Below are 27847 nucleotides of genomic sequence, written 5' to 3' on the forward strand. Positions count from 1 at the left end.
TTAAAGATACAGGATTATATAGAATAGATTCAGAAAGAACAGGGATAGAGCTGTGCACTGCATTTGACTGCTGTAGTCTTTGCCTTTCTACAGACCAAGAAAAGCATTTTTAAGTATGGACTGTCCACTCACCAAAAGAGAAGAGTTAGTTTAGTTCATTGGTAATTTTCCACATTCTGAAAAGGCATGGTATAGATGACTCCTGCAGTTATTTATTAAAATTTTTACAGAAGGCTTTGCAAATAATTATCCTTCACATTCATACTTTCCATGTTAAGCTTTAGAAAGTCTCTGGTAGTATTATCTCCATGCATTAGCTACTAATCATGTAAGCCAATACAAATAGGTGACATGGTTATTGTATCTTTACTAGTACTAAAACACTGGAATTAAGGTTTTAAGATCCAGTGGAAAGTACATGCAACATGATGTCAGTTTTAGGAAGCTTTTGTGATAATTTTAGTTACATTCTATATATTCTATTATCACTATGACATACCTATTGCAGGCTCAGACCAAAATCACTTTAATCTTTTCATCAAAATATAAAGAAAATCATAAATACACATCAAATTTTCTATCATGTCCTCAAACTCTAAAATCTGGATCATCAAGAAAATAAGACAATTTTAGAAATATCAGTGGCCTACTAAACATTACACTAACTTGAGTACCTAGAAATGAAAGGAGAGGAAACTCAATCCAGAAGTAAATTTCTACAGGAAGGGAATGTGCAGACTGGTAGAAGAGGTGACAAAAGCCACTTTAGAAAGTGGAAAGAAGCAGCACACCAAGAAATAAGCCACGTGGGCCACAAACATTTTCCATGACTGACTGACAGAGGACAACAAAGACAACGGCTACAAAAGTCTTAACAGTTAACAAAGCTAGAATGAATATTTAAAAGGACTGTTTTATCTTACAACACAAAATGCATTCAAAATCACACATGCTGCCTTTGTTTGCTTGTTAGTGAGACAAATTCTCTTAAGGAGAACACTGATAGAGGGCTAGCTAGCTCTGCTTGCTCATAGTTTTGTGGCAATGAAGCAAGGTCACTTAGAAACTGTATTTACCCAACTTCTCTACTGTCACTAAACTCCTGTGAACACAGGGAGTTCAAATGCACCCACTAAATATCTAAGATTGAGTGAGAAGTTAGACTTGATAAAAATAAAGGTTATGTCAATAATAAAATGTCTTATCTATAGAAAAGTGTAAAGGATACTTTATAAAACCCAAACAACTCAGAACTCCTAGTGAAAATGAAAGAATTCCTCATGAAAATGTCAGATAAAAAGCATATTGAGAAACAATCTTAACCAAGTACTGTTTAATTAATCAGACTTTCTAGGAAGAAGTGTTTGGAATGAATGAATGAACGACTAAAGTAGACTGAGAACAGACAAAGCTTTGGTCCCAAGAGATGCGAAGTTCTCCCTTCCTTGGTCACTAGAATGAAGTGGCACAATAATGAGAAATACAGCCCTGAGGACTCCAGGATCCTTACGGATTTATTATTTAGCTAACATGATATTGGATGATTTAGTAGTTTCTTTCTCTTCTGGAGGAAACCAGCATTCCAGCATCCAGGCCAGGCATGAGTGAACACTATCAAATAACCATCAGTAGCCATTTTTTTTAATGCAAATTTCTGCTTTCCCTATGAAATAAAGACTGGTGTTAAGTACTTAGCCAACTATCAAAGCATAAAACATCCAGGAACCTCAGAAAACAAATGATAGTTGCCTCCATCTAATCTTCTACTGAGATTCCAGTTAAGTGAAAAACAGACAAACAGGTCTTTGCTTTAAGACAAAGAAAAGGGATTTCTAAAAATTACCTGATGGCCATATTGTGAGCTGCAGTTCCCAAAGCTCTTCGACCCAGTATACACAAGGCAAAGGAAAGTGTCACTAGAGGAGAATCCTCATCGCTGTCGAGCTGCTACAGGGTTTTAAGAACAGCATGTTACTCTAAATGCAAAGCCATCTTTAAAAGCACTGCAACACTGTCAATGATAATAAGCCGAAAACTTGCATGTAGCTGGACCTACACACAAAACCATCCTCTGCCATTAAACGGAACAAGAGGGAAGATCATTGCCATTAGGGGATTTCTGAAAAATGCAAGCTTATTTTGCCACTGGTTAGAAACAGAGCATTTCAACCTCAGGTGGTGAGATCCCAAGAGGGTAGGGGGATGCAGGTTGTGGGATTTTTTGTTTGCTTGTTTGTTGGGTTTTGTTTTTTTCCTCACAGATCTGACATTCTAAACCAGAGCAAATTCCTTATTGCTGAGAGACACTGCAACTGAAGGCAGCCAAACCCCTTTTCATGGCACACAGTGCCTATGAAATCCCTCCACAGATTCCAGAAGAACAATCTATATGGAAAAGTTTGGAGGGGCACACTTTCAGTGAATAACAATAGATATCTAAATTGTATACCATTAATGACACTGACCTCACGTTAACAAGCAGCCAAAATCTCTCGTTTACATTTACTACCTCAGGAGAGTTTCTTCACTCAAATTTTTCCAAAAAAGGTTCACTATCAAGCAGAAGGAAAAAACTGAAATAACCTCTCATGAGTGTGAATCTTCATGAGGACACAGACTATTTCAATCCATGCAAAGAGTGATTTTTTACAGCTTTGACTCTAAAACTGAAGCCAATTATAATGGAGAATGTTGCTCCTTCTATAAAATACATTGATTTTCAGAGTTATGTGTACAGTGAAGCTTCTTTTAGTGTGTCATCTCCTACACAAACTTTACCTCTATATAGCCAGTGAATTACAAAAAACAGATATAAAAGAGGGAAAAATCTATAAATATGTGTGCACACTGGTGCAGGCATTCGTTTGCCTAACTTAATAGCCTACTGGGCAGCCCTAAATCTGTTCTATTTGACAGTCCCAGCCACACAATAATTGAAGCAGCATCATTTAGCAGTGGCTCTCCCTGAACCATGCAATTCTTTGTCTGTCAGAACTTGGGAGCTGAGATATGGAGACGAGAAAGACAAGAGATGAAATATTCCCAGTAGGAGGAGATGGTGGGGAAGGCTCAGAGGACAACTCCATGAAAACAGTTCCTATGTAATGATATGCAGAGGAACTGGTGAAATGGTGTTCAGATTAGAAACATGAGAAGGGGCTGAAGTGGAGGGCAAACATTAAGGTTCAGTGATGTTATGCCAGCTAAGGTCAGTGGCAGTAAATGGGATGTGCACTCAGTGATCCCCTATGAAAAATGCACAAATAACCGTGCATGGGGGCCAGGAAAGATACACTTCTCTCTTTTTTTTTTTTCTTTTGTCATTATCAGGAATAATCTGAAAATTAAATGAAGGGAATGTACTTGTTTGAAACTGTGTTCTCCCCCTGGGCTACTTGGAGTATTCCACAGAAATACAGTAGTGCATTTCTGACAAATGATTGCTGACTATCAGTAATCTCAGTGCTCAAAGCACGTAAATACGTAGCTGTACACCTGCCCCTGACCTCCTAGAGCTGCCACGTAATTTCTCATGGTTTTGTGGCATAATTCACTTGTGAATTATGAGCTCTCAGAGGTGACCTGTACTAGCAGTGAGTTCGTTATACACTTTCCTACCATTTGCAGGCTGTACTCAAATGTAGGCAAATTTTCAGAAAGGATAGACAAACATCACAAATGTTTGGCAAATGTATCCAAACACTGGCAGCACTAAAGGAACAGTAATGCTCTGATGGCTTTCCCTGAATGGAGCCTGTTCTAGCGATACTTCTGCCAGTGTTTGTTACATCCTTGCATCCTAGAGCTAATGAAATTAATCAGTGTTAGAAGTGTGCACAATAAGGAATTGGTTACGTATTCAAAGACCAACACTCCTTAAAACTCTAGTTTTTGCACAAGAGTAGTCTCCAAAATATGGGGTTTTTTTTCCATTCCGTAAAATGTATTTTTCTTTTATGTTAAATATGACAGCTTCAATTAGATAAATTTTGTTGTATTCATCCTAAGCAAGCAAAAGTGTAACCATTCACCGTTTAACTCCTATCTCAAGAACCAAAACTACTAGTAAAAACTACAAAAGCGAGCTTACCTCCACCCTTTTTCTAGCACAGAACTGAATCCAGTCCAGATAAACACTGCAGAAACTAGCTCTTGTTATTCCTTGGAGACACGGGACATAATCTTCATCTATGTTAATGTTAAACATTGCAAGGTCACGTTCAATATAATGCCACTTTGCATAAGGCTGCAGGATCTTTTGGATGGATTCGTCTTTTATCCAGTCAAAGATTTTGGGAGAACTTGCTGTAAAGTATATTATACTCTGTTGAAGAAATGTGCAAATGTTAGTCACTCTGTCTCTGATTAAAGCAGATTTATTTTACGCAGAAGACAGTAAATCAAAGAGCACCACATTAACTACCCACAAGGGTACAAACTTTTCCTGTCTTTTACTGTTTGGCATCATTGCTTCACAAAACTGTTCAAGTTAGAAAGATGATATTAATTGATATCTAAGTATCAGACAACAGAAAAATAAGTCATGTTTTTAATACCCTTCTGTCCTAGAGGAAAATTAATACAAATATTAGGCTATGATGAGACTACAGAGTTCCAGCATCTGAACATGTCAATTACTGGATATTAGTGATGTTCTGGAGTCTATTACCAAGAAGTTAAAAGTTTAGGCATATCTTGAAAAAAACAGTAGTAGATATTCACATGCTCAAAATAGAACTTTTTCCTCCATGGGCTTCCTGTTTCTGGGGACAAAGCTTTCCTAATTCTTTAACAAAAACATTTTCACCACGATTTAACCACAAAGGTGATATCTAACAGATGTGTACAATACGAGTCTGAAGCCCGTTTTAATTGCTGTATTCTTTCTGCATTTAGTAACATGACTATTTTTGTTATTTGTTGATGAGGCTAGTAAAGAATAACAGGGTTTTTTTCTTATATGTGAGGTTAAGAAGCTGATAACTGACGTAACTGAATTTGCTTTTAAAGCACCGAGGGAGAAGCAGCATTCAGCAGGAGCTCTTTTACCAAATGCAGAAATACCAGAAACCAGCAACACTTGTATCTCATGCCTCTGCCTGAGTTTCTAAGTTTAAGTTCTTCAAACTGCTATGTCTGGAGGCATTAAAACAATTATAAATAAAATAAAATGGTAATGTTTTAAAATAATTCCTCCAAAACAAATTTAAGGCATATTTTCAAAAGAAACTTAAGGAGAAGTTCCAGTGTTGCAAAGAAGCATCAGCCAGAAAGTCCCATTGTAATGTTTTATGTTTATAATTTTTGTATTAATAAAATATACTAATTTAGAACTGGATTCCAAAGCAAATAAGGGGTAGGTGAACATGACTGAAGATGACATAGTTCTACTTTACCCATGCAATGCAAATATTATTAAGCAAATAAATATATAAAATAGAAATATGACGTATTACAAAATCTTTTTAAAATCCCAAATGCTCTCAACAGTTTATCTTTCAAATTATATAAAAAATATAAAAGCAAGAGGAAAATTAAGCTCCAGAAGAAAAAGACAAGACAGACAGATACAGACTGAGGATGGACCCTTAATTTCTTGGCATGTGGAGAACAATACACTCTTAAAAATATTCATGCAGCAACAACAGGAGCTGAAAACACAGCATTCAGTGAATGTAGACTTTTTGAATACTGAAAGCATTTAAGAACAAGAATATATTGAGCAGAGATGGAGAAGACAAGAGGGAAAAATATCATAGTACTTGGGCAGGAAATGACCTCAAAATATATGCAGAAGGGCTACAGGAGATGACCTGCTTTATTTGTGGAGAACAGAAATCCTTTTATAAAAAGAAATACTGGCCTTTCTAGGTTGCCAATGAAACTGCACATGAAATAAACACATAAGGAATAAGACGCTCAGTGCAACTCATTATTTAAAGACCAGTATGGTAATTATTCTTGAAGGGTAGGAGAACTGAAACAAAGCACACGACTTCTTTGTTGATCTTCAAAATAGTTTCCTTTTTTTTATTATTCTCACCTGTGTTTACAAGGAAGCAGATTCAGCTGGGGAAAAGAAATCAGACTCATAATCAGACAGAGAAATAGCAAAAACCTCTGTTGCCTAATTAAATTCTGCTCTAAGTAGCTCATCCTAGTTATGTTTTGTGCACAAGTACATCCTCAGCTATATGCCAGTTCAGAAACAATATGGTAAATATTTACACTATTGTAGGCTACAAAGAATAAACTAGAGGCACTCCAAATGCTCACAGGGCAATGAAAGTGCAGTTGCTGCAGGAACTCCAGCCTAAGTGTTTCCTGACTTTGTGATTTATGCAACTCGAATACTCCATTAACTAGAATTCTTCCTACAATTAGTTTTCTGCACCATGGAAGTGTCAGGGCTTTAACATGTTTACAGTGAAATTGTGCAGGGTCTTTACAGCTGAAAATTCTCCTGTAAGAAAGAAGTGTGAAGGAACGAATTCTCACCTCTGTTTCTGATATTGTTTATCTGGAGGTAAGTAAAGTAGCAAATCAATGGGATGAAAACTGATCTGATATGTAATATAATCTTCTCACCTTCTGAGGCTGTACTACGGATTTTACCAAATCTTATCTAAGCTTCTGTTTATGGAAGAAACTAACAACTTGAAGATTAGGAGAAGAAAATCTCCATATAGCATTATCTGCTGTTCATCCTTCCCTAAGAAGAGAAGTAGATTAAAGGACTGACACCCTTCTGAGAATGAAGATCTGTCAATGCAGTGTTACAGTACTGGCTCAACAAAATTCAACCAGAAGAGATTTGATTTTCACATCTTCAAAGCCATACATAGGTGGTGAACATAAAATCTGCATACAGAGATGGAGCCACAGCATAGCTCAGTAGAGTGGAGATCATTTAACTCACCTGCCTTCTACTTAAAACAAGATTAATTAACCACACTGGCATCAAAGAATCACAGAATCTCAAGGGCTGAAAGGCACCGTGAAAGATCATCTGGTCCAATCCGCCAGAGCAGGACCACCTAGAGTAGGTCACACAGGAACTCGTCCAGGTGGGTTTTCATATGAGACAAAAGTTTATCTACGCTATCTTATGTCAGATGCTTCTCAAGAATGTACAGAACCAGAAGCCCTAAATTATCTTTCAGTTAAGTTTTACTTCCCAGGTGATGAACCTCACGCTTTCCACAAGCCCTTTACATATTAGCTGACTAAAACGCAACTTAAAAGCTCCACTGTATAAAGCACAATTCTTAACTGCTTTAAACTCATAAGCTGTTGATTGGATTGCAGCTTAGACTGGGAATTTTTTCGGTCTTGTTTACCATCAAAAGCTGAGTCATATACCAGCTTGCATCAGTTTATATTCAGGTTATTTAAAGAAAAGCAAAGCCATTGCAGCAACACATTCATTTCAGTTTAAAGAAGGTTGGGTTCTTTTAGTTTAGATGCATTGCTTAAAACCAATTTAATTTATAGCCACAAGATACACTTATAAAATGAAAAAAATATGCTCACATGTAGTTTTGTTTCTAATTAGTTAATTAAACAAAGCAGGTTGGTTACCAGGCCCTACTGTCTGTAAAATTATTTACGAAATCGCAGTCTGCATTTTACAAAGTAATCAACTGCACGATCAAAGCAGCTTTGTGAGGCAACAATCTTGTTTTTACTGTTGTGGCTCACTTGCAAAATAAGGTGATTAATTTATTTACAACAGGTGTCTATAAGGTTGACAAGATTTTCACACTGCAGAGATGTAAGTAGGAAGGAGATGTCAGGAATGGCTGGGAGCTTTAGTGACAATCTCAGTGGCATAAGAGAGTGCATTTGGGTCTTGTCTCAGACAAGCAAAGCTCAGCAATTTCTTAATTTGCTGGTCTGGAAACCATTTGGCAGAGGTTGAAGATGTCTCGCTAGACTATAAGGTTCAATTATTTTGAAAAAATAATATGTGTGGTCATTGTGATCTTAATAACAATAATGCAAATATGGAAGTGATGTAAATGAATTGCTGTTTAAGCAGTGGAATAAACCAACTTCAAATGTGCTGTGGTATAAATGTAAAACAGCAGGTAAGAAGGGGGTTTGCATACTATAAATGCACATTTGAGAAACAGCTCTTCAGAGATTTCCCAAGAACTTTATTCTTCTTGATCTTTTTTTTTCCCTCTCCCAGAAAAAACAGTGCAAAGGCCAAGCCAAGAAGAAATAACAAACTGTCAGCGAAGATTTGCTTTGTAAGTATGCTCCCTCTGATTTTATGGCTAGAGGATAACTTACCTTCTTGATTTCTGCATCGGCATGACTGCGATTTTCTGTACTAGCTGAGCTGTCTAAGTGGCCAGAATCAAACACAGCAAAGGGAGACAAGAATTAATTACTCCTACCTAACATCAGATCAGTCTGACTGCCAGTAGTGCAAATGAATAAACACCAAGCCAAAACTTGAAACGCTCATTCCTCTATAGACAGCCCACATTCATCCTGTTTGACAAACCTGCCTAGGAACACAGCACACTTTCCCAAAGAGTTTACCTTTATATAATATCTGATAAGTATTCTCCGCAGATCAAACACTTGCAGCATTGTTGCAGCGTTGTTATCAATGATGCTGTATCCTTCCAGGATGTACTGGGTTCGTGTTATTTCCCATGTCAGCCATCGGAGGTTAAAGGCTGCATTACATGACAACAAGTGAGGCAAGTGCCCGGGCTTACAACAGCAGCAGCCTTCATTGTCTTCATCTCCTTCTGTTATAGCTTCCACTTCTCTCTGCTGGCAATATGTCCCTTGGCAGTGAGAAAAAGAGAGTATGCTGCCAGTTATTGGGGGAGGAGGAAACAAAAGACATCTCCCAAACTGAACAGGTAGGATTATCGGATGCAAAAATCTAATAGAAAGAGCTACAGCAACAAATTAGATGTGCTAATTGATCCACGCACAGTGGCAAACAAAGAGCTGTACATTATTTATTTGCTATCACCTATAAAAGCCAAAAGGGCCTGATGTGACAGTCGAGGCATTTGGTTCTCAGTTGAGCTAAACCACAGCTTCTACCTTAATAAAAACTCACCAGGAAGCAACACTAAAGAGACTCACTCCGTCAGGCACATTAAGCAAACTGATACAAGTCTCAGCCTGCTTCTTCAAATAACATACAGGATGCAAACAAAGATTTTACAGTGTGTCAGAACACTTTTAAAATTTGGGTTTTAGCAAACTATCTTGGAAAGCAGGTTCCAAAAATAACATCCACCAAGTCGTTTGATCTCCCAACAGAGTAAAAGCTGCTCTGCATCAAACATCTCTAATGAAGAGCACCAGTGGCAGTATATCATGAAGACAGAATAGCTTTCTAATTAGCCTGTTACACAGGCTGTAGATCAAAATACAGTAAACCTTTCTGGAAAAGAGATGTTACCTCAAAGAGAAGTCATGAAGCAGACACAGAAACAATAACAATGTCTGCTCTGGAGACTCTGCATTTCTTCGTCGGTGCTGTGCACACTAGATGGTCAAGCTGAGCTCTTTGGGGTTTGAAATTACGAATGTGGTTACTACACCACATAGTAGGGTACTACAAATCAAAACAGCAGTGGATACTCATGTGCTTCCCCCACTGTTCTCAAAATACATGTGTTCTATGTTCTTGATGTCTGGATCTTAAAATTTATTTCCTGTGGGATGTGGCAGAACTTACTCTCCACTGAATCTGTACATAAGCCATCTTTCAAGACCACCTCCTGTGATACGAGTTACACATATGCCTTGCATGGGCCTTTTGCCAATGGTTCAGCATCACCCCACAAGAGAGCTGGCTCCATCAGCTTCTAAACAGTCTCAATAAGAGAGGAAGGTGCTAGACACTGTGTTGCAGTTCAACAGACATGTACATCCCCTGCCAGGAGCAACAGACCCATTCCATTGTGTCACTGTCAATGGGAGAAGATTTTGGCTATGTTCATCGTCTGAACATTGGACCAGGAAAGAACAGTGACAGCTCCAATCCCCCATGGTTTGCCAGCACCCTGAAAGAGAGCCTGGAGCAAAGCAGCATCCCAAAAGGCCTTTCTGTGGAGCGTCATGACAGTCCCCGTGCCCTCAAACTGCCAGTCCTTGTCCCATCACAACTGTCTGTTCAACAACCTGTGGATTTTAGTTTGTACCAATAGAAGCAGCACCCAGAATATTCCTCTTTCTGTGCTAAGAAGAGCTTTTCAAAATATAGCAAAATATGTTAAAGTACTGGTTATTACCTTCTCTTTTTGTGCCTGTGCACCTTTTCAAATATACCCAGCAAGTAAAAACATATAAGAAAAAAAAGAAAACTAGAAAGATCTGAAGGAAACATGCAAGAAAATCAGGACTGTAGCCCTAAGAGATCCACTATATTTCAGTAATCTCTGCTCTGTTTTGTATGAGTGAAAATTTACATTGTGAACTCAGTGTTTTTCACACCCTGATACATATTCCTCCTTGGACTTCAGAGATATACAATATGACAAATTATTAAATGTCTTCAAGACATAAACATCTTTCAACACTGCCACGAAGTACTAAACATGACCTATCAAGCTGACATTTCCAGTTGGACTGGACATGAGCTGGACTGTTTCTGCTTCATATTTCACAGATTTCTACATGAATTAACACTTACTGCTCAACAGCAAAAAATGCAGCAACTGCTTTGGGTCAATGAATACTTCTCTGAAGTCAAGTCAAAAGATATCCTACTCAAACTGAAGTAAGGAAAGGCATATTCCTTTGTACATAGCTTGAAAAGAGTAAAATAACTGCTCTGTGCTGGTGCTGTTGGTATGTTGTTATGTTTATTTTTCAGATTTCAAAGGTCTCCCAATATTAAACTGAATTTAAGAGAAAATATAACATCATTTCAGGTGCTAAATTAAGTATTGCCAAATGTTTGTACGTGATGAAAAACACAAGCCTAATAAACAACTGTCACTGAGCCCCCTGCAACTAAGGGAATTAAAGATGTCTTTGTTCAGTTTATGTAGCTCTGTTCTTAAATATTTTTTCTTTTGGTATGGAACTATAACACTCCATCCCTCTAGAATGCTGGCTGTTTCTATGTGCTCTTTGTATTCTCTCTATTAATAAATACCAAATAATGTTTCTGCAAATTCTGTTAATTACTAGTTTTCTTAAGCTGTTTATTTCCTGAAATATAGAGAGGCTGGCAAAGCAACTATGAGGTGAATTTAAGAGACCCTAAAATGTTTGCAGGAAGCTGTCATCACATGCAAAACAAATAGAAGAAGATGCTAAAATGTCTCCAAGTTGTTAGGTAATTTTAATCAACTAAAGCTCAAATCACACTACAGGGGACAACACTGAACTTGGGAAGCGAGAGACATTCTAACTGGGATGGTGTTATTGCAAAAGCTCTGGGAATCAACAAAAGGAGCTCATGTGGTCAGCTTGCAGATTTGTTCCCAAGAATGAAATCAAACCTGTGCTCTTCAACATCAGGGTAGCGTGCACTTGCTTAAGAAAGGCTGTTTAATGGGCTTTGGTACTACGAACTTTGGGATTTGGTATCTTGAGTGCTTGCAGAGCCTCTGGAGTACCCCTGTTAACTTTAAAGGTGTAATCTAAGCCATGGCCAGTGGTCTGATAAACCACCAAATCCCTACTCCTATTGTCATGCTGCTGATTAGTATTTCTAAATGATATCTAGTAAAAAGACTCAAATCTGCAAAGACAAAATGCAGGCTCGACACTCAAGTACATGTTGGTTCCCTCCCAATTCTTGCAGTTAGTTCTAGAAATACTGCTAGTAATTTTCTCTCACCTTTAATTGAGCCTTACTTGAATTCATAATGCACTGGCTGGACTTCAATGCCAGAGATTTGCATGTTACTGAGAATTTTCATTTTACCAATGCCTACACATGAATTCTCTCTAGTGTAGACACTGGCACTGCAGAGACAAAGAGAATGTGCTCAGCTTTATGCACTGAGCCAAAAGGGACAAGTCACAGTAAATGAAATTAAGCATTTGTGTACAACTTTTACAAAACTATGACCTGAAACTTTTGTGTATATGATGATGACTTAAATGACAATTTTTATATCGCTTCTCCAAAAAAATATCAAGTCCAGGCAACTCTGAGAGAATTATTTATAAAATCAAAGAGCAAGGAGCAGAACGTGCTCTTCAGTTCTGTAATATAATTAAGTGTAGTATCATTAAATACTAAAATGTAGGAAAATGTTGTCACTAGTAATTAGTCATTTGAAAATCTCAGGGAAAACATTTCCTTTTTTTACATTTCTTTCTGCAGTAGAAAGAAAAACAGCTCCCATGCTTCACTCAAGCTTAGCCATTCACCGTGACCCTTGCTAGCATAGATGAGACCGATTCATTTCCAAGATATCTAACACTGGATGGCTGCCAAAAATCCATCAATGCAAGAACATGTGCCAGCTGAACAAAGCAAGGTCAATCCATGTGAGCTGAGGAGAAAAGCAGGGTGAGAACTTGGAGCTCTTTCTATTTTCCTGACGCATCAGCATTTGAGGACTGACTTGTGCTCTGCCAGAATGATCTGACCTAAATGGAAATGAGAAAATTGAAACTGAAGACTGTAATCTCACCTCAGGAGGACACATCAAATACACCAGAATTAATGACCAACTAGCCTTCTAGAATTTAAGGCCGAAATCAAAGTGTGCTTTTGAATTCAATTTTGGAAACTTGGTGAGTGAAAAGTTCAGTTCAGAAGGGCCAGAAAGAAAATCCCATAACACAATCACATACTTTTAGAAGTGGTTTTAATTTCCATAAAACACTCCAGTTTAATCACATATCTATAATGGGGACTAATTATTGTGGCTAAAGGTAATGATAGCTTGAGCACTAAGGATTGCTGATGTATAATAAGTAGCTAGAATGCAAAGGTACATGGAAAAGGCTCTGAGGGCTAAGGCACTGACTCTAGCCCACAGATATTAAGATCATAAATCACTCTCCTGCACTAGGCATTTCAAGTTTTACTCTTTGACCCAAACAACCAGCTTTTAGGGGACTTAACTAAGTGTTAAGTTGGAGAGATGGAGTTAGGAGCCACAAAGAGGGACCGATGCCCAAAGTAACTCTTTTTGTCAATGAAGAGCATGGCCTGCAAGTCTACAAAAATGCCGAGTTGCTATTTGTTTGGCAAAATGGCACACATGAATGTTTTACAAATAAATGCGTTACACTGGAAATATCTGACTCTGCTCCACCAAGCTCTGCCGCCAATCTGAGCACTCCCAAATTCTGATGGAGAAGGCTCAGGTTAGCAGCTTAATAAGCAGCAAGTTATCATCCAGAGGAAGCACAAAGAGCATAATTACAGCCGGTGAAAGGACACCTTCCCCTGCAACAAGCTCTAGAAACACAGAACAAAAATACTTCAAAAATGAGTGAACTAGGCTCCCAAATAGAAACTCATGAACCCCAAAACTGGACATATTCCATCTGTTTTGTCTCCTTCCTGCTATTTTTCTTGTGGAATTGGGATTAGAATAGCAGTTTACAAGCTCTGATAGTTTCAGGTTGTTTCAAAGAAAAATCTCAGCACTTAAAAGACAGTATCTACTTCTCAAACATCAAAGCTATTAGTTATAAAACTGTGGTTTGGTTTTCTGCTGCTTCAGGGGCTTCTATGCCTGAAAAATAGTCTGGTTTTCAAACCAGATCAGTCAGTCTAATAACCATCATCCTCTCTCCTCAGAAACCTTTCATTTACTTGATCCACAGAGACACATTATGGAAGCCTAGGTGGAAGAAAGCATTGTCTAAGGATTCTAGCTGTTAAACTTTCAGCTACCAAATATCACAAAAACCTCTCATTTCATCTCTTCTGGAGTGCAATGCAAGACACAACATTTTGTTTCTGGCAGAGTCATTTTCTCAAGAAAAAGCCTGCAGTGCATTTAACATCTTCGTTCCAGAGGTCTTCTCCAGTACACTCATATATACATCCAAAATTGCGGAAGGGAAGAAAGGGGGAAAAAGGACACCAAATATTTATTCTTGTCTGTGCTACAGAAACTATTCTAAGCCTATTGGAAATTCATAGATGGCTTCCACTGCTGGAGCATTACTGTATACCTAGAAAGACTTGTACATCACAGATTTCCTTCATTCAACATAAAATATCCTCTTCCTCATTTCATGCCATTCTTCACAATTAAATCACCGAGATTAAAGAAACCCCTTAGCATTCTTCCTACTCATGCCTCTAATATTTTTGAGCATTTGTGTCTCCCAGCCTTTGTTCTTTCCCATAAAATATGTGTTTCTGGTTTTTAACCTCTTCTCCAAAGAAACGTGTTAAAAATGGCTGCTTTTCTCTGAACTCCTTGTAATTTATCAATACATTTAGATGGTGCATACACTGAACATATTCCAGGTGCGGTCTTGGAAAACATTTGAAGGTGAGCACTTTTATTTCCCAGCAGAAAGAACTGATTTCACAGAATGACAGGGGTTGGAAAGGACTTTAGAGAGCATTCAGTTTAATCCTCTGCTAAAGCAGGTTGTCCTCTATTAGGTCACACAAGAATGCATCCAGGTGAATTTGAAAACCTCCAGAGAAGGAGACTCCACACCCTCCCTAGGCAGCCTGATTTGTAAAACAAGGAGTGAAAGTTGCAACCACTCTTTAAATAAAGAATGATTCTTGCAAGTGATACAGAGCCTTCAGACACAAAAATCAAACACCAGTTCCTTACACTGGTAATGTACTTGCTACTGTAATAAAACTATACCACTTACACATACACTGCAGAATTAGACATCATTACTGTGCCTGAAGCGTATACCCTAAACTGGCTGCATTCATACACCATTTTGCGTGGGAAATAAGTGAGCTAACAGAGAGAAAGCCCCAAAGGCAATCCCATCCTGCTGTCACAGCTGCCTTCCACTATGTACAATTACATCTGTGTCTGCCCTGCACTTCTTTCCTTGATTCTTCTAATGAAGTTCCAAGTGAAGCATGAATATTGCACGTGCAACATTCAGTAATAAAAAAATTGTAGCAGAGATTCAGAAGTTAATTACGTGATTGAAGAATATTGGGCATGAGTTAGAAAACAGCTCCTCAAGACTTCAGCATCACCATCCATAATTTCTGTAAATGTAATGCCCTAACTGGATATTCTCCAAATGACATTTTGCGGAGGCATAGACTAAACAAGAAAATATTCTGCATCTTCCTTGTTTTACAGGGAACTCGCAGTAGCTAGATATTTTGACAGTCTTTCTGCTTGTTCGCTGACTTTGGGTTTTCCCTTGTCTCTTCCTTTCAAATTAAATGATATATTATGTATTTCTTCTGGCAGGCTGCTTTTAGCATTTTAGCGAGTTACCAAAGGGCTTTAGTCCCTCACACTCATGTGCAGTTACCTGGAAGTTTTCACCTAGCCTGGACTCATTACAACGCTCTCTTCATTCTTGGCCAAGGAGGAGTTGGGCATCTCCTCTGAATGCCTGGACACACTGAGTCTCCCCCCGTGCTTTACACACAGGATGAACAAACATCTTAGTCTATAGAAAGGGAGAGTGATCAACTAATTCACACAAGGTGCTTAATTCAAACAGAACTAACAACAGATAAGAGAAATCTCAGCTTTGCTGACTCTATTATTTCATTCTACTCAGTCTGTATCTTCTTACTGTTCCTGCAGGGGTTTGGTTTTGGGTTTGTTGTTTGGTTGGTTTTTTTTTTCATTTAAAAGCTGAGCCAAACACTTCCAGTACATACAGTTAGAAAGGCATCTGGATCAGCCATTCATAACGTCAACTCTCAATTAGGCTAGACTGCAAACTGAGGAGGCAGTACCTGCTACCACCAGTACACTTCAATTCTGAAGTGTCTCTGACCCCTTCCTTGTGCATTACTGTGGCAGCATTGCTGGTCCAGCTTTTCAGCTACCACAATGAGCAATATCCATAGGAAAACGCAGAGGTCCACAATGCAAATACTGCTTCTACTTTACTCATAAAGGGAAAACAGTCATAGACAGAGACTGTTGTGATTCACTCATTTTCAAAGTAAACATAGACTTACTTCTTGAAGTACCTGTTGCAGCCAATAGACATGTTGGATCTATTCATGAAGCAAACTGGCTACAGTACTAACACTGAACAGTGTTAGGCAATCTGCACAGAAAGGTCAATTTTCAGACTCATTTAAGTTACTTAAACTGTGATTGTAGGGAATACAGTGATGCCTTGACAGGTGGCACACTGCAACTTTTGAGCTTTGCTCTCAGATTCAAATGCAAAATGGCACTCACCTGGTAATGAACCATTCTGGCTAAAAGTCAAAGCCTTCCCAAACCACTTTGCAACCCTATCCAGTTGTTCACCACTCAACTTTTTCCAGTTCATTAAGCCCATCTGCTAGGGTCCTAATCTTTTTTTCCAGATAGCATGTGGTTTGAGCATCCTGTCATTTTCTCATCTCAGTTTCCAAGATTTACTTTTCTTGAACCACCTGCAGATGGTGATGATAGAGAGGGACCCAGCAGTAGATGGCAACTGCGTAAAGGGAAGAAAACCACTCACAAAACTTCTGTAATTTAAACGTAAGAGTGAGATTTCTTTTTTCTGTTTCAAATCCTACAATGAACTATTTTAACACAAAAGGACGATGAAAAAAGCTGATTTCCTGAAATTAGAATGCAAGTTAATGGAAATGTACATCATCCTGCTTACACAAAATTCTAACAAATCTGAACGGTGTCAATGTCGTCCAAGATATGTCTCTTATTTAAACTACAAATATCCCTCTTGGAAGTCTCTTTTCCTTTTGAATTAACTTTTTTTTTTTTACTTCAGTTTCCATAAATAACTGTGAGCAACCTAAGAAGAACCAAAAACGACAAGCTGACTAAAACTGTCTTTAAAAAAAGGGCAATTATGTCAGAGATTTACCAGCCTGTGAAACCAGTGGTACTCTAAACTGAGAGATTTGAACTGCCACAGCTTTAAGCTGTTCTTGCAGAACAACATAAATCTACATTTATCTAGCATAGATTTGAAAGAAGAAGTAATTGCAAATTCTAAATCTACCATTAAAAATATCTTTCCACCTGTGGACTCCATGGGATACTTAGTCTCAGTACCTATCTCTGACACAGAAGCACCACTGCTTGCCTTGGGGGCACGCAAGGAGAAGATGATACTTGCACAGATAGCTTTGAAGTTCAAGAAAGGCACAGAGCCATACATTTATCATCATAATCACCATCAAGAACAAGAGGAAATTATAAGGCTGAGAAACAAATTCTTTCTCTTCCTTCCCAGTTGCTTTTTCTTACAATTTATCTTTGTACTGAATAGCTAGCTCTCCAAGTACTACAATACCAAGCTGTTTCACGTACTTACTGTATCCTGCATAGCTTTTCTTAACATACAGGAGAGTTATCTTTGTCTCTACCATACAGGAAGGAGAGTGAACATCAACCATTTACCACAACCTGTTCAACATCCTACAGGGAGTCTGTCACAGAGTCAAGACTTGAGCTCACACATGTTATTTCCTATTCTAATCCTCCCACACCTAAGTGCATTCAAAGAGCCAGTCTCCTATTTTCTCATACTCAACCTTGTTGAAAAGTCACCTTGCTTATACACTCCTCTACACATTGCCCATTAGATACTCAGCCCTTAAACGTGGGAAGCTGGGATTTCAAAAACCCTATCACCCACAGTTACAAAGTGGTGTCTTTGAAAGGTTACAAACCCAAGCAACCAAGATGTATCATGAGCAAAATTTAAAAGCTGTCTGAAAGTCTTGTGGGTTCACCTTCCTTTTTCTTCCTACTCTAGCAACGACAACAGGCAAAAGGACAAAAGTATGACACTACGAGCAACTGGCCTCACAAAAGCCACACCACTGAGGAAGGAGATGCATTCCTTAAAGAAGACTGTCCTGGCAGAGGAATGTACCAACCAGGGAGAAAGCAAGGTCCCTTCTTCATCAACTGAAGTCAGCAACTCCTAAATAAGAGAAATATGAAGCCCTGACTTGCTTCTCCTGTTCTACTGTGACAGAAACCATTTCACCATTGGCACCTCGTATGAACTGACACGGGATATTTTTCATGGGAAGAGTCTTATGGTACATGGGGATTTTTCAAAAACAGGTTTTGGGGGATTGAAGAATTTTAAGAACAACTTGGGATTTCATGGTTATGAAGGAAAAGAAATAATCTGGTAATACAACTATGCATAACCTAAAAGATCTATGAACCAAGTAAATAATTCAACATGCCTTCTTTTATAAAGTCTTATGATACAGCAGAACATTACTCCAAATTTCTCAGCATCTAGGCTTGAAAACATTGTCATTCAAATAATGATACAAAGAAGTAAAGAGTTTTTAGACAGATAGACAAATATCTGTTAAAAGAGAGAAAGGTCTTTAAACTCTATATCGTGCTATAATTGTCATAGATTAAAAAGCCAGACAAGGTTTGCTGTTGGGTTTTTTTTTTTTTTGTTATTTACATCATCAGGGATCCTTACCTCGAAATTCCAGCCCTCTGAGCTGAAAGGTGACAAGGCCATTTCCAATTTCGATCAAGTGCACAAAGGCATTTAAATAATCCGATGCCAGAATAAAACAGTCTCCTGTGTTGTAGTTTCCCCAGCGGCCTAGAATCAAATCTCCACAAAGAGACTCCTGCAGAGATCTTGTCAAATGCTCATAAAAAATGGAGTTGAGATTATTGTCATCATTTCCTACAACCAGAGCAGCACACATTTGTAAAGAAAAAATATTTATAATACACTAAGTCATTCATCATAAATTCCTGTGTTCTGTTTTTATTCCTGCATAAAATGTCTTCCTCTATCTGGATAACATCTTCCTGATACTTTGCGCAATCTGCATTTTCCAGGTGGTTTTCAGCCCTTCAGAGAATCAGGCCTGAAACTTTTGTTTAATGTGAACAATATTGTAAATAGAACATCAAATTAGTGATAACACCTATTTCAGACTGGATCAAATCGCTTCTATGTTTTCCAAGAGCAAGAAGTTTTTGGCTCCACCAAAAGTCTCTGCAATGCTAAGTTAAAGTCTACATATTGTTCTTAATTTTAAGAAACGAGAAATCATCATTATTTCAGTACCTAACCTGAAATTTGAATATTACTTCTGAGATTTTTAAAGAATTCAGTCACACATAAATTTTATTGGTATCTGTTTCTTTTAGTCTTCCAGGAATTTTTCAAGGCTTTCTCCATAAAGCATCTGTTGGTACTTGAGCATACATATTTTAAAAGATGTCACTTAGTATAACTGAATGAAACAAGGTTCATTCACCACTAGAATTGCTACAATTTCTTTAAAAGTATTAGCTGCCCAATTACACACTGCTTGGACCAGCTGTCCAGGTGAAAAACACCCCATCACTGTCTAGAAGTGTCTTCTCAAAGGTCTTTGGCATTTAACTGGATTAAAAGTAACACTTTGTGATGGTGATCACCTGAAAGGGAATGAACCTTTCACAAACGCTGACAGTGCCACATAATCCAATGTGGTGTCATCTTGTGCATGTACTCTTTTACATAATATATGCTCAACATGAGAACTGCTTTTCTTTTCTACAACACATCCATGTCTCACCTTCAATATCTTTAAAATGCTGGTGCATGAATGGATTTCCAAGTACAAATCAACGGCTTGAAGGTGTGTTTGTATATGTGAAAGTGTATGTGGATACATATGTGCAGTTACACATTCATGTTTATGTATGTGGATATTTAGGAGCAGATCTAACATCCAGGAAAAAAAAAAAAAAGAAAAAAAATAACAGAGGATGACAAGCTATAGCTTCCCCTACAAATTGTTTCTCAACACAAGAAGAGGAGTAGGCATGTTACTAAGGTGCTTTTCATCACCTTGGCCAGGGTGTCTCCAGTCCTGCTACGTATATGCATGCAGGTGTGTATACACATACAGACACACTCAGCTTCTGAAATATGTTTGGTCAAAATCTAAATGAGTCATAAAATGAATATTTTAAGCACACACACACAAGGAATGCTTTGCTTTAGCTACAAGGTTTAAAACATAATTAACTTATTAGCATATATAATAATGCTAAAGGTTAGATGACAGAATAGCCTTGGGAAACATCCTAATTCCCTGCCTTGAAATGATTAATAATGAAAGAGCACTAAATATGCCTCAAATTGTTAATACCTCTCTCACCTTCTTGGAGACAGTTTCCCAGATTACATTCCCTTTCTTACTGAAGATGTGTATTTGTTCATGCTACTGATGTAATGGAAAAGGATTGGGGGGAGGAATGTAGAATAAAAATTTAACAGCAATTATTACAATGTAAACTAATGCCTCCACAATACAAGCCCCTGACACCTCAGTGGCAAAACAAAATAAGCCACAGAACACTGAAGTGGAAGAAATCCAAATATGAAACCCTGACTTCCCTCACTGGGGCTGGGATTCACCGTGAAACACTGGTACATAACCGAAGAGCGAACTTACTGATTAAGTCACACAACTTAAAAGCTGGTGCTCTGCTATATTTAAAACCCTCTGGCTTGTTAACACATTTAAACTCTGTGCATCTCTTCAGCTTGCCAGGCACAGTCTCGATTGGTGTAAATCACATTTTGCAGATCAAGCAACACACTCAAGCTCCCAGCCATACCTGCATCCTTTTCGATCTGAATTGCCAGTCTGGTGTTGGAATGGTCCGATCTTTTGGTGCTGGAAATAAAGATATGTGTACAGCCATTTCTTTCTTTTTTTTTTTTTCCAAAAAATAAGATTCTCCCAAACCCACAGTTTTATTTTCTTCTTTAATGTAACTTCTCATTCTGTGTTTATACCATTATGCAGTTCATACACTAATCTATTAAGCAGTTTATAAGTAAGCTTATATAGTTATTTGACATAAGTATCGCTATTGATGTAGTTTATCAGCACACAAAACAAAGTATTTATGTCCCCTCTTCTTTTCCTTAAACTCCTTCTTCCCCATTTTCTTTCTTCTGAAGCAGAGTCCATTCAGAACATTGTCTATTATCTGTGATAATACACAACACCACATCCTTAAATAATTGAACTGGCTCCAGAACCACATCAGCCAGGTGCCACCAAAACAGTGAATAGAAAGAATATTAAAACAGTCTTTCTTCCCTTCTAAGCCTTAAGGGAAACATCTGGACTTAAAGGGCTTTCTGTGTGTCAAAATATTTCTCTTAGTATATGGAAAAATAACAACAGAAAATCACTTTATTTAACTTTATATTTAGCTATGCAGCAATTAGGGAGTTCCTAGTCATTCTTATCACTTGAAAAAGAGTAAATTACGGTGCCTTAGTCTGTACAGATATTAACCCAGTCTCCCTTATGAATGACATATTCCCTTGTCAGTGTTTTCATTGTAGCACTGAACCATAAATACCACAGGAAAAGTGGTCACAAACCAGAAAACAACAAAAATGTAGATTGGAATGAGCTTTTATTTCTGCCTGTAACAAAACACATTAACAAAGGAAAGAGGAAATCACTGTGGGCAAACTTGTGTCCAACAGAAAGCAGTGGTGGTTGTGATGACTAGGGAGGCAATTCCCAAGCATCCATTTTCCAAGACATCAGTCTACAAGTCAAAGCCAGGCTAACAAAAATGCTCCAGTAAACATAAATTTCCTTGAAACATTGCTCTGGCAGTAGTGCTTTAGATTTCAGGACACTTCATTATAAATATTGCCTCAAAAGCTTTGTTCTCAATCACTAGCTGCAGCAAAAGGCCTTATCAATCAGATATAGAATCACAGAATCATTTTGTTTGCAAAAGCTCTTTACTAAACTATGTCCTCAGCATCTCATCTATGTGTCTTTTAAGTATCTCCAGGGATGGTGACTCTAACCATCTCCAACAATCCTCTCAGTGAAAAAGTTCTTCCTAACATCCAATCCAAATCTCACCTGGTGCAACTTGAGGCCATTTCCTCTTATCCTATCTTTCCTTACTTGGGAGAGAGATTGACACCCACCTCACTACAGCCTCCTTTCAGGTAGTTGTTGAGAGTGGTCATGTGTCCTCTCAGACTCCTCGAGGCTAAATAACCCCAGCTCCCTCAGCTGCTCCTCATAAGACCTGTCCTCTAGACCCTTCATCAGCTTTGTTGTCCATCTCTGGACACACTCCAGTGTCTTTCTTGTAGTGAGGGTCCCAGAACTGGACACAGTACTCAAGGTGCAGCCTCACCAGTGCTGTGTATAAGGGGACCGTCACTTCCTTGGTCCTGCTAGTCACATTACTTCTGATACAAGCTAGGATGCCATTGGCCTTCTTGGCCACCTGGGCATACGGCTGGAAAAGTGCCAAGGCACCATCTTTCTCAGTACAGGAACAGAGGGAGACAGTCAGACAGGGTCCTCCTCACATCCTTTGTTGAACTGTGAGAGTGGCATGGCCAAATGCAACAGGAGCACAGGGCATAGTGGAGATTTAGAAAGGGCTAATGGATAGCCAGTCAGTTTACAAAGCCCAAATTTAGTTGCTCACTATGAGAACTCAGACATTGCCTGAGGAAGAATGCGTCAAAAAGGATATAAGTTACATGGAAGGTTTTCAAACAGCTTCAATAACACTGAAAAAAGATAGTGTATAAACCCAGGGTAATGTTGTCTTTGAAGCACAGCAGAGACTCTGGGAGTCTGGAGGTTCTCATCTCAGTATTGGCTCCCAGGATCTTGTGTGTCAATATACAAGTTATTTAAAATGTTGGAAGTTTCCAAGCTGAAACCATAAGCTCATGCTGAAGCCAACTGGGAGAAGGATGCCATTGATATCTTTAACGTTAGAAAGCCTTTTCATTCACCCTCTACAGCCTCCCACAAAAAGCTGCAGAAAAACAACCAACAGAAACATTACATGCAGCCTTCCTTGTAGCAGGCAGAGGAGGAACAGAATTGCTTTACTTCTTATTCCCTACCAGCAACTGATGTTTGCTTTTAAAAGGCATGTTCTTTATTTGCAAGGAATACAGCTGGAGACAATATAAATCTTAATTATAATTATTTGTAATTAATATTAGTACATTATCTACAGAGATTAACATTTTATTTGATGTATTATTTATCTTCCTGACTCTGGTTGGCTCGGCTTATTGTAATTGCAATTTTCATTTCCTCTGCAACCCAAAAAGGCAACAGGGTGGGGGGAGGGTTCTAAGCAGTTCAGAATATAAAGAATGATATTTTTTTTCCTTCAAAAAAGCTGTCAGAATTCTTCTACCCTGATACACATCCACCTGCAACTGGAACATGTGCAAGAGTAAGCATAAAGATTAGGTTACAGAATTCAATCAATTTTCTATTCTCAGCAGAGAAATGCTGCTGATTTCCAAATGTGTATGTTTTAAGAATATGAGACTGCTTATTAACTTTCAGTCCCACTGAAATCAGTGTGGCAGTATGAGGTATAAGTCAATACTATTCTTTACCCCATTTTTTTACAAACCTATAAAGCATTTCTGTTCTCAAGGCATATCAAGACCCGTACAAATCAAGAAGTACTTCAGAAAATTCTAATCTATAATAAGTAGGAATCTTTTTGCCCAGATTGCAAGTGCTTTAGGAAACTTTGAGACAGACAATATGGCCTGACTGGGAAGAAGGGAAGGAAACAGAACAGCTCTGACAAACAAAACAAAATCAGGCTCTGCTGAAGCTTGATTCTCCATTCCAAGCACAGTAACAATTGCTTAAGCAGCTAAAATATGGGCCTTGGGTCACAAGGCAAGAAAGGATTTACCTTTTCAGACACTACTAGAAGACCCAAATCTTTATACAGATATTTTGAAGCATGATTTCTTTTTTTTAATTACTGTAATATAGACAGTTTGTAAAGCAAACTTCTGCCTGGAAATTCAGTTTAGTTGAATAAATTCAGTCAGGTAATCCATTTTGGTCTTCAAAAATCTTCCACAATTATTAGTGAGCAAGGCTATTGTTTGTACCTTCTTGAAGGTGACGGGAATTTGCATAGCATTAAACTATAACACACCACACACCTAACAATCAAAGCAGCAAAGCCTTTAATCTTGGGCTTTTTGCTGTCAACTAGGACCCTTCAAAGTGAACTCTGGGCCTTGTGAGTAATTTGGGCTTTTGTTCAGTGGCCTCTTGCTTTAAATTTGGTAGTTACCATTCATGCAAGCTGGTAATTAGCTCAGTAATTGGATTTCTTCCTAAAGAGTATTATTCTATGTAAAGAATAATGCAATAGTGCAGGTCCTTCAGCACTTGCCCTACAAAGAAAGTGATTGTGCTTGAACGTCTTCAGCAATTTTAAAGGTATTTCAATCAACATCCTGCTTGGTTCCTATCTCTTGCTCTTTTAGTCCAGTATTTACACAGGCACTGAGATAATCCACTGGTTTGCATAGCACTGTTCATGCCATCATAACTATGGCTTCCCTTTGCAAAAGGGTGAAGTCACTTTCTATACTTTCCCTTGTCTAAAATATTGCCTCATTTTTCAACCTGGAAAGACTTTCTCCTCTCTCCTTATTCTCCCAATTTTCTTCAAAAGGTAGCAAAACCAGTGAGAATTTAGGGTGCCTGAGGAACATACAGTAGAATCATGCAAATTGAGGAGGAGAAAGGGAAAAAGAAAAATCATTGCTGTGCATATTTCCAGAAGATGAAAATAAAATTGCAGCTGTTCTATCTGCCTTGCTGTTGCTGTGTTTTGCACCAAAACACAAATTCAGTATTTCCAGATTTCCTGCTGTGAAGGAGGGGATCTCTACTTTGAAACAGAAAAAAAAGAACCCAAAGAAAAGCAGTTCCCCTCTGGGGGATGCAAAAGTTGCCTTTCTAGGGTAGATCCAAAGTTCTTCTGCACCCGTGTCCAATGAATTTTAATCTGTCTTTCCATGACATCTAACAGGCAATTCTAACAGAGAGAAACTTCACTGTGTTGCAGGCCTATGATTATTCATGAGAGCCTGTGAAAAAAAATCCATTTCTGTGTGAATGTCTTACGCTGCTGGCACTATAAACGGGAGGCTTAGCATTAAAAACATAGTAGTAGTTGAAGGCTACAACAGGAAGCCAGGAGGGAGAATGAGGAGATGGCAGAAGAAGTAGGCATCCATGAATTTTTGAAGGACAACAGAAGCAAAAATGATGGTACTAATTGGAAATGTGAACATGCCCAAGTAGTTTAAAATCAATTTCATCTAAAACGCAGAAAGATTTCAGTGTGATTATAAGAGCAAAGGCTGACAGCCCCTTTGTGCATAACCATGCCCAGGTTTTCGGGACAGCTGCACAGAAGAGAAACCTTAGCTTTAACCCATGTTAATAAAGAAAGATCTATTAAAAATGAAAACATCTTCTCCTTCCTGATCACTTGCTCTGATTCTTATTTTTCATGCTTCCTTTTCCCCTCTTTCCCTGACTGTTCCGATGTTTCATCTAACAATAATAAAAACTAGTTTTGATTGCACACTTTGAAACTGAGAGAGGGCTAGAGCATAAAAAGTTCCAGTTGTTAAAGACAGTATGGTTGAAGGAATCTTTTAAAACACAGAAAGATCTTATTACCAATGTTTCCTGTTCTTAGAGTCCTTTACTTAAAAACGTTTTTGCAATGGATTCTGAGAGCTTCTTGGCTTTGGTTTTGGGGTTTTTTTGTGGTTTGTCCAGTGGGGCTTCTTGTTTTGGTTTGGTTTCTCGGGATTTTGGGGGTTGCTTTGTTTTTTTTGTTTGTTTGGTTTGGTTTGGGTTATTTTAATTAGCTGTCAAAATCTGAATTGCAGTCAGTTACTGAAGTACAACTCGGCATGTTTATTTGGCATATTCTGATGTCTTTTTTGAAAATGAAGCACTGCAGCAAATAAGATGCAAATGAGAGGTGTGAATTTAAGACCTGGGAGTCCTGGTTGGTAATAAACTAACCATGAGCCAGCAATGTGTTCTCATGGACAAGAAGGTGAATGGTACCCTGGGATGCATCAAGAAGAGTGTGGCCAACACGTCAAGGCAGGTTTCTCCTCCCCCGCTACTCTGCCCTAATGAGGCCCCATCTGGAGTCCAGTTTTGGTGTCCTCAGCTTAAGAGGGACAGGGAACTTGCGAAGAGAGAGTCCAGCATAGGGACATCAAGATGATCAGGGGACTGGAACATCTTCCTTATGAGGAAAGGCCATGGGAACTGGGGCTGTTTAGTCTGGAGAAGAGGAGCCTGAGGGAAGATCTCATTAATATTTACAAATATCTAAATGGTGGAAGTCAGGAGGTTGGGGCATCCCTTTTTTCTATTGTATCTAGTGACAGGACAAGGGGTAATGAGAAGACACTGGAATACAAAAAGTTCCATTTAAACATAAGGAAAAAAACCTATTTCACTGTGAGGGTGAGGGAGCCCTGGCACAGGCTGCACAGGGAGGGTGTGGAGTCTTCTTTTCTGGAGGTCTTCAAAACCTGCCTGGATATGTTCCTGTGTGACCTGATCTAGGTGAACCTGCTTTGGCAGAGGGGTTGGACTAGATGATCTCTAAAAGTCCCTTCCATTCTATGATTCTATGAAAAGCAGAGTCCCTGAACCTTAATTAAAGTTTTAGTATCTGTATACAACTTTCATGTCACCCTCAGAATGGTTACACTTGCTGAACACCTTCTCTGTGTTCTCAGCTTCTCCACTCTCCTCATATGTTGACAAAAGATGCCTGAGTAATCATATTCTTGAATGGAAGGGTTGAGTTTAGTCTCTGAACCTCAGATGCCCCTAAATGCTTGGTTCAGTTAAATCTAAACCAGGAGGTGATGTACATTATCTAAGTGAATGGGATGAACACTTGCTGAGAACATTCTTATGGACATTCAGTCAATCCATTTCAACAGGTTTCCAATACTCAATATGACAAAATTTTCATGAGTTAATTGACCTCATTAGTTTATATAATTTGGGAGCTAAGCAGTAGACAAACAGCTTATAAAATTTTAGTGCCACTGTACATCTACATGAGCTCTTAAAATATTATGTGCTTCCTTTTTCTGAGTCCATTCTCCTCTTTCCTTTATGCCCTGTTGCTGTCTTTCATTCCAAATATCATTAAAAGTCATCTTCTATCATGCTCATGATTTCCTTTCCTCTATACGCAAGAACTCATTCCTTTCCCTTTTCATTTATCCCACTCGCAGTTTCGATCTCTGCTTGTGTTCCTGCCTGGCCTCAGCATGCATTCCTTCTCTGATACCTCCCTTCTGTCTTGGCTCTGTCCTCTTGGAATGATTCAGTGAATTGGAGTTGTGAATGCATCTTTAACTCAGCAGGGAAGTACAGAGCACTGAATCAGAACGCACTCCCAATTAATTATCACACATATGTCTCCTATTCAGTTAGCCTCAGTTTGTTTTATTGACTGCCGGGTCAAAATTTGAGAAGAGGAGATGTTACCAGTTAAAGAGATACTGCCAAACAGTTAAAATGCAACTTGGAATTTTGAACAGTCTCCCTTGACTGTGAAACTCCTGGCAACTCAGAAAACATTTATCTTAATACCAGAACTATTTCATTAAAGTTGTCTGGTTTTCCTTGCCCATTCTTACTGTCATGGGTTTGTGTGGAGCCACTTTTTGCTTGGTAACAAGGGGAGGGAGCTGCAGTCCTGTCCCAGTAAGCAGCTCTCAAAACATCCCCTGGCTCTCAGGTGGACCCACCTCCAGCCCAGCTGTCAAGTGACAAGGTGAGGGCTGGGCTGGAGAGGAGATGTGCATATCTCTATGCTACAGCAAGCGGCCAAAGGGAAACACG

The 27847-nt window shown here is 38.6% G+C and overlaps 1 protein-coding gene across 1 annotated transcript in view; it reads right to left on the reverse strand.

The window, feature by feature from the left end:
- Window positions 1-27847, reverse strand: part of PCNX2 (pecanex 2) — a 160192-nt gene that overhangs the window by 16856 nt on the left and 115489 nt on the right. Inside the window, exons 25-29 of the mRNA XM_061990089.1 lie at window positions 20721-20779; window positions 18568-18783; window positions 8554-8807; window positions 4091-4324; window positions 1844-1947 (exon numbers count right to left, since the gene is read on the reverse strand). Coding sequence (XP_061846073.1) covers window positions 1844-1947; window positions 4091-4324; window positions 8554-8807; window positions 18568-18783; window positions 20721-20779 — 867 coding nt within the window. The remainder of the gene's footprint in view (window positions 1-1843; window positions 1948-4090; window positions 4325-8553; window positions 8808-18567; window positions 18784-20720; window positions 20780-27847) is intronic.

This window comes from Colius striatus, chromosome 2, assembly GCF_028858725.1.
Source record: "Colius striatus isolate bColStr4 chromosome 2, bColStr4.1.hap1, whole genome shotgun sequence".
Classification (NCBI taxonomy): Eukaryota; Metazoa; Chordata; class Aves; order Coliiformes; family Coliidae; genus Colius; species Colius striatus.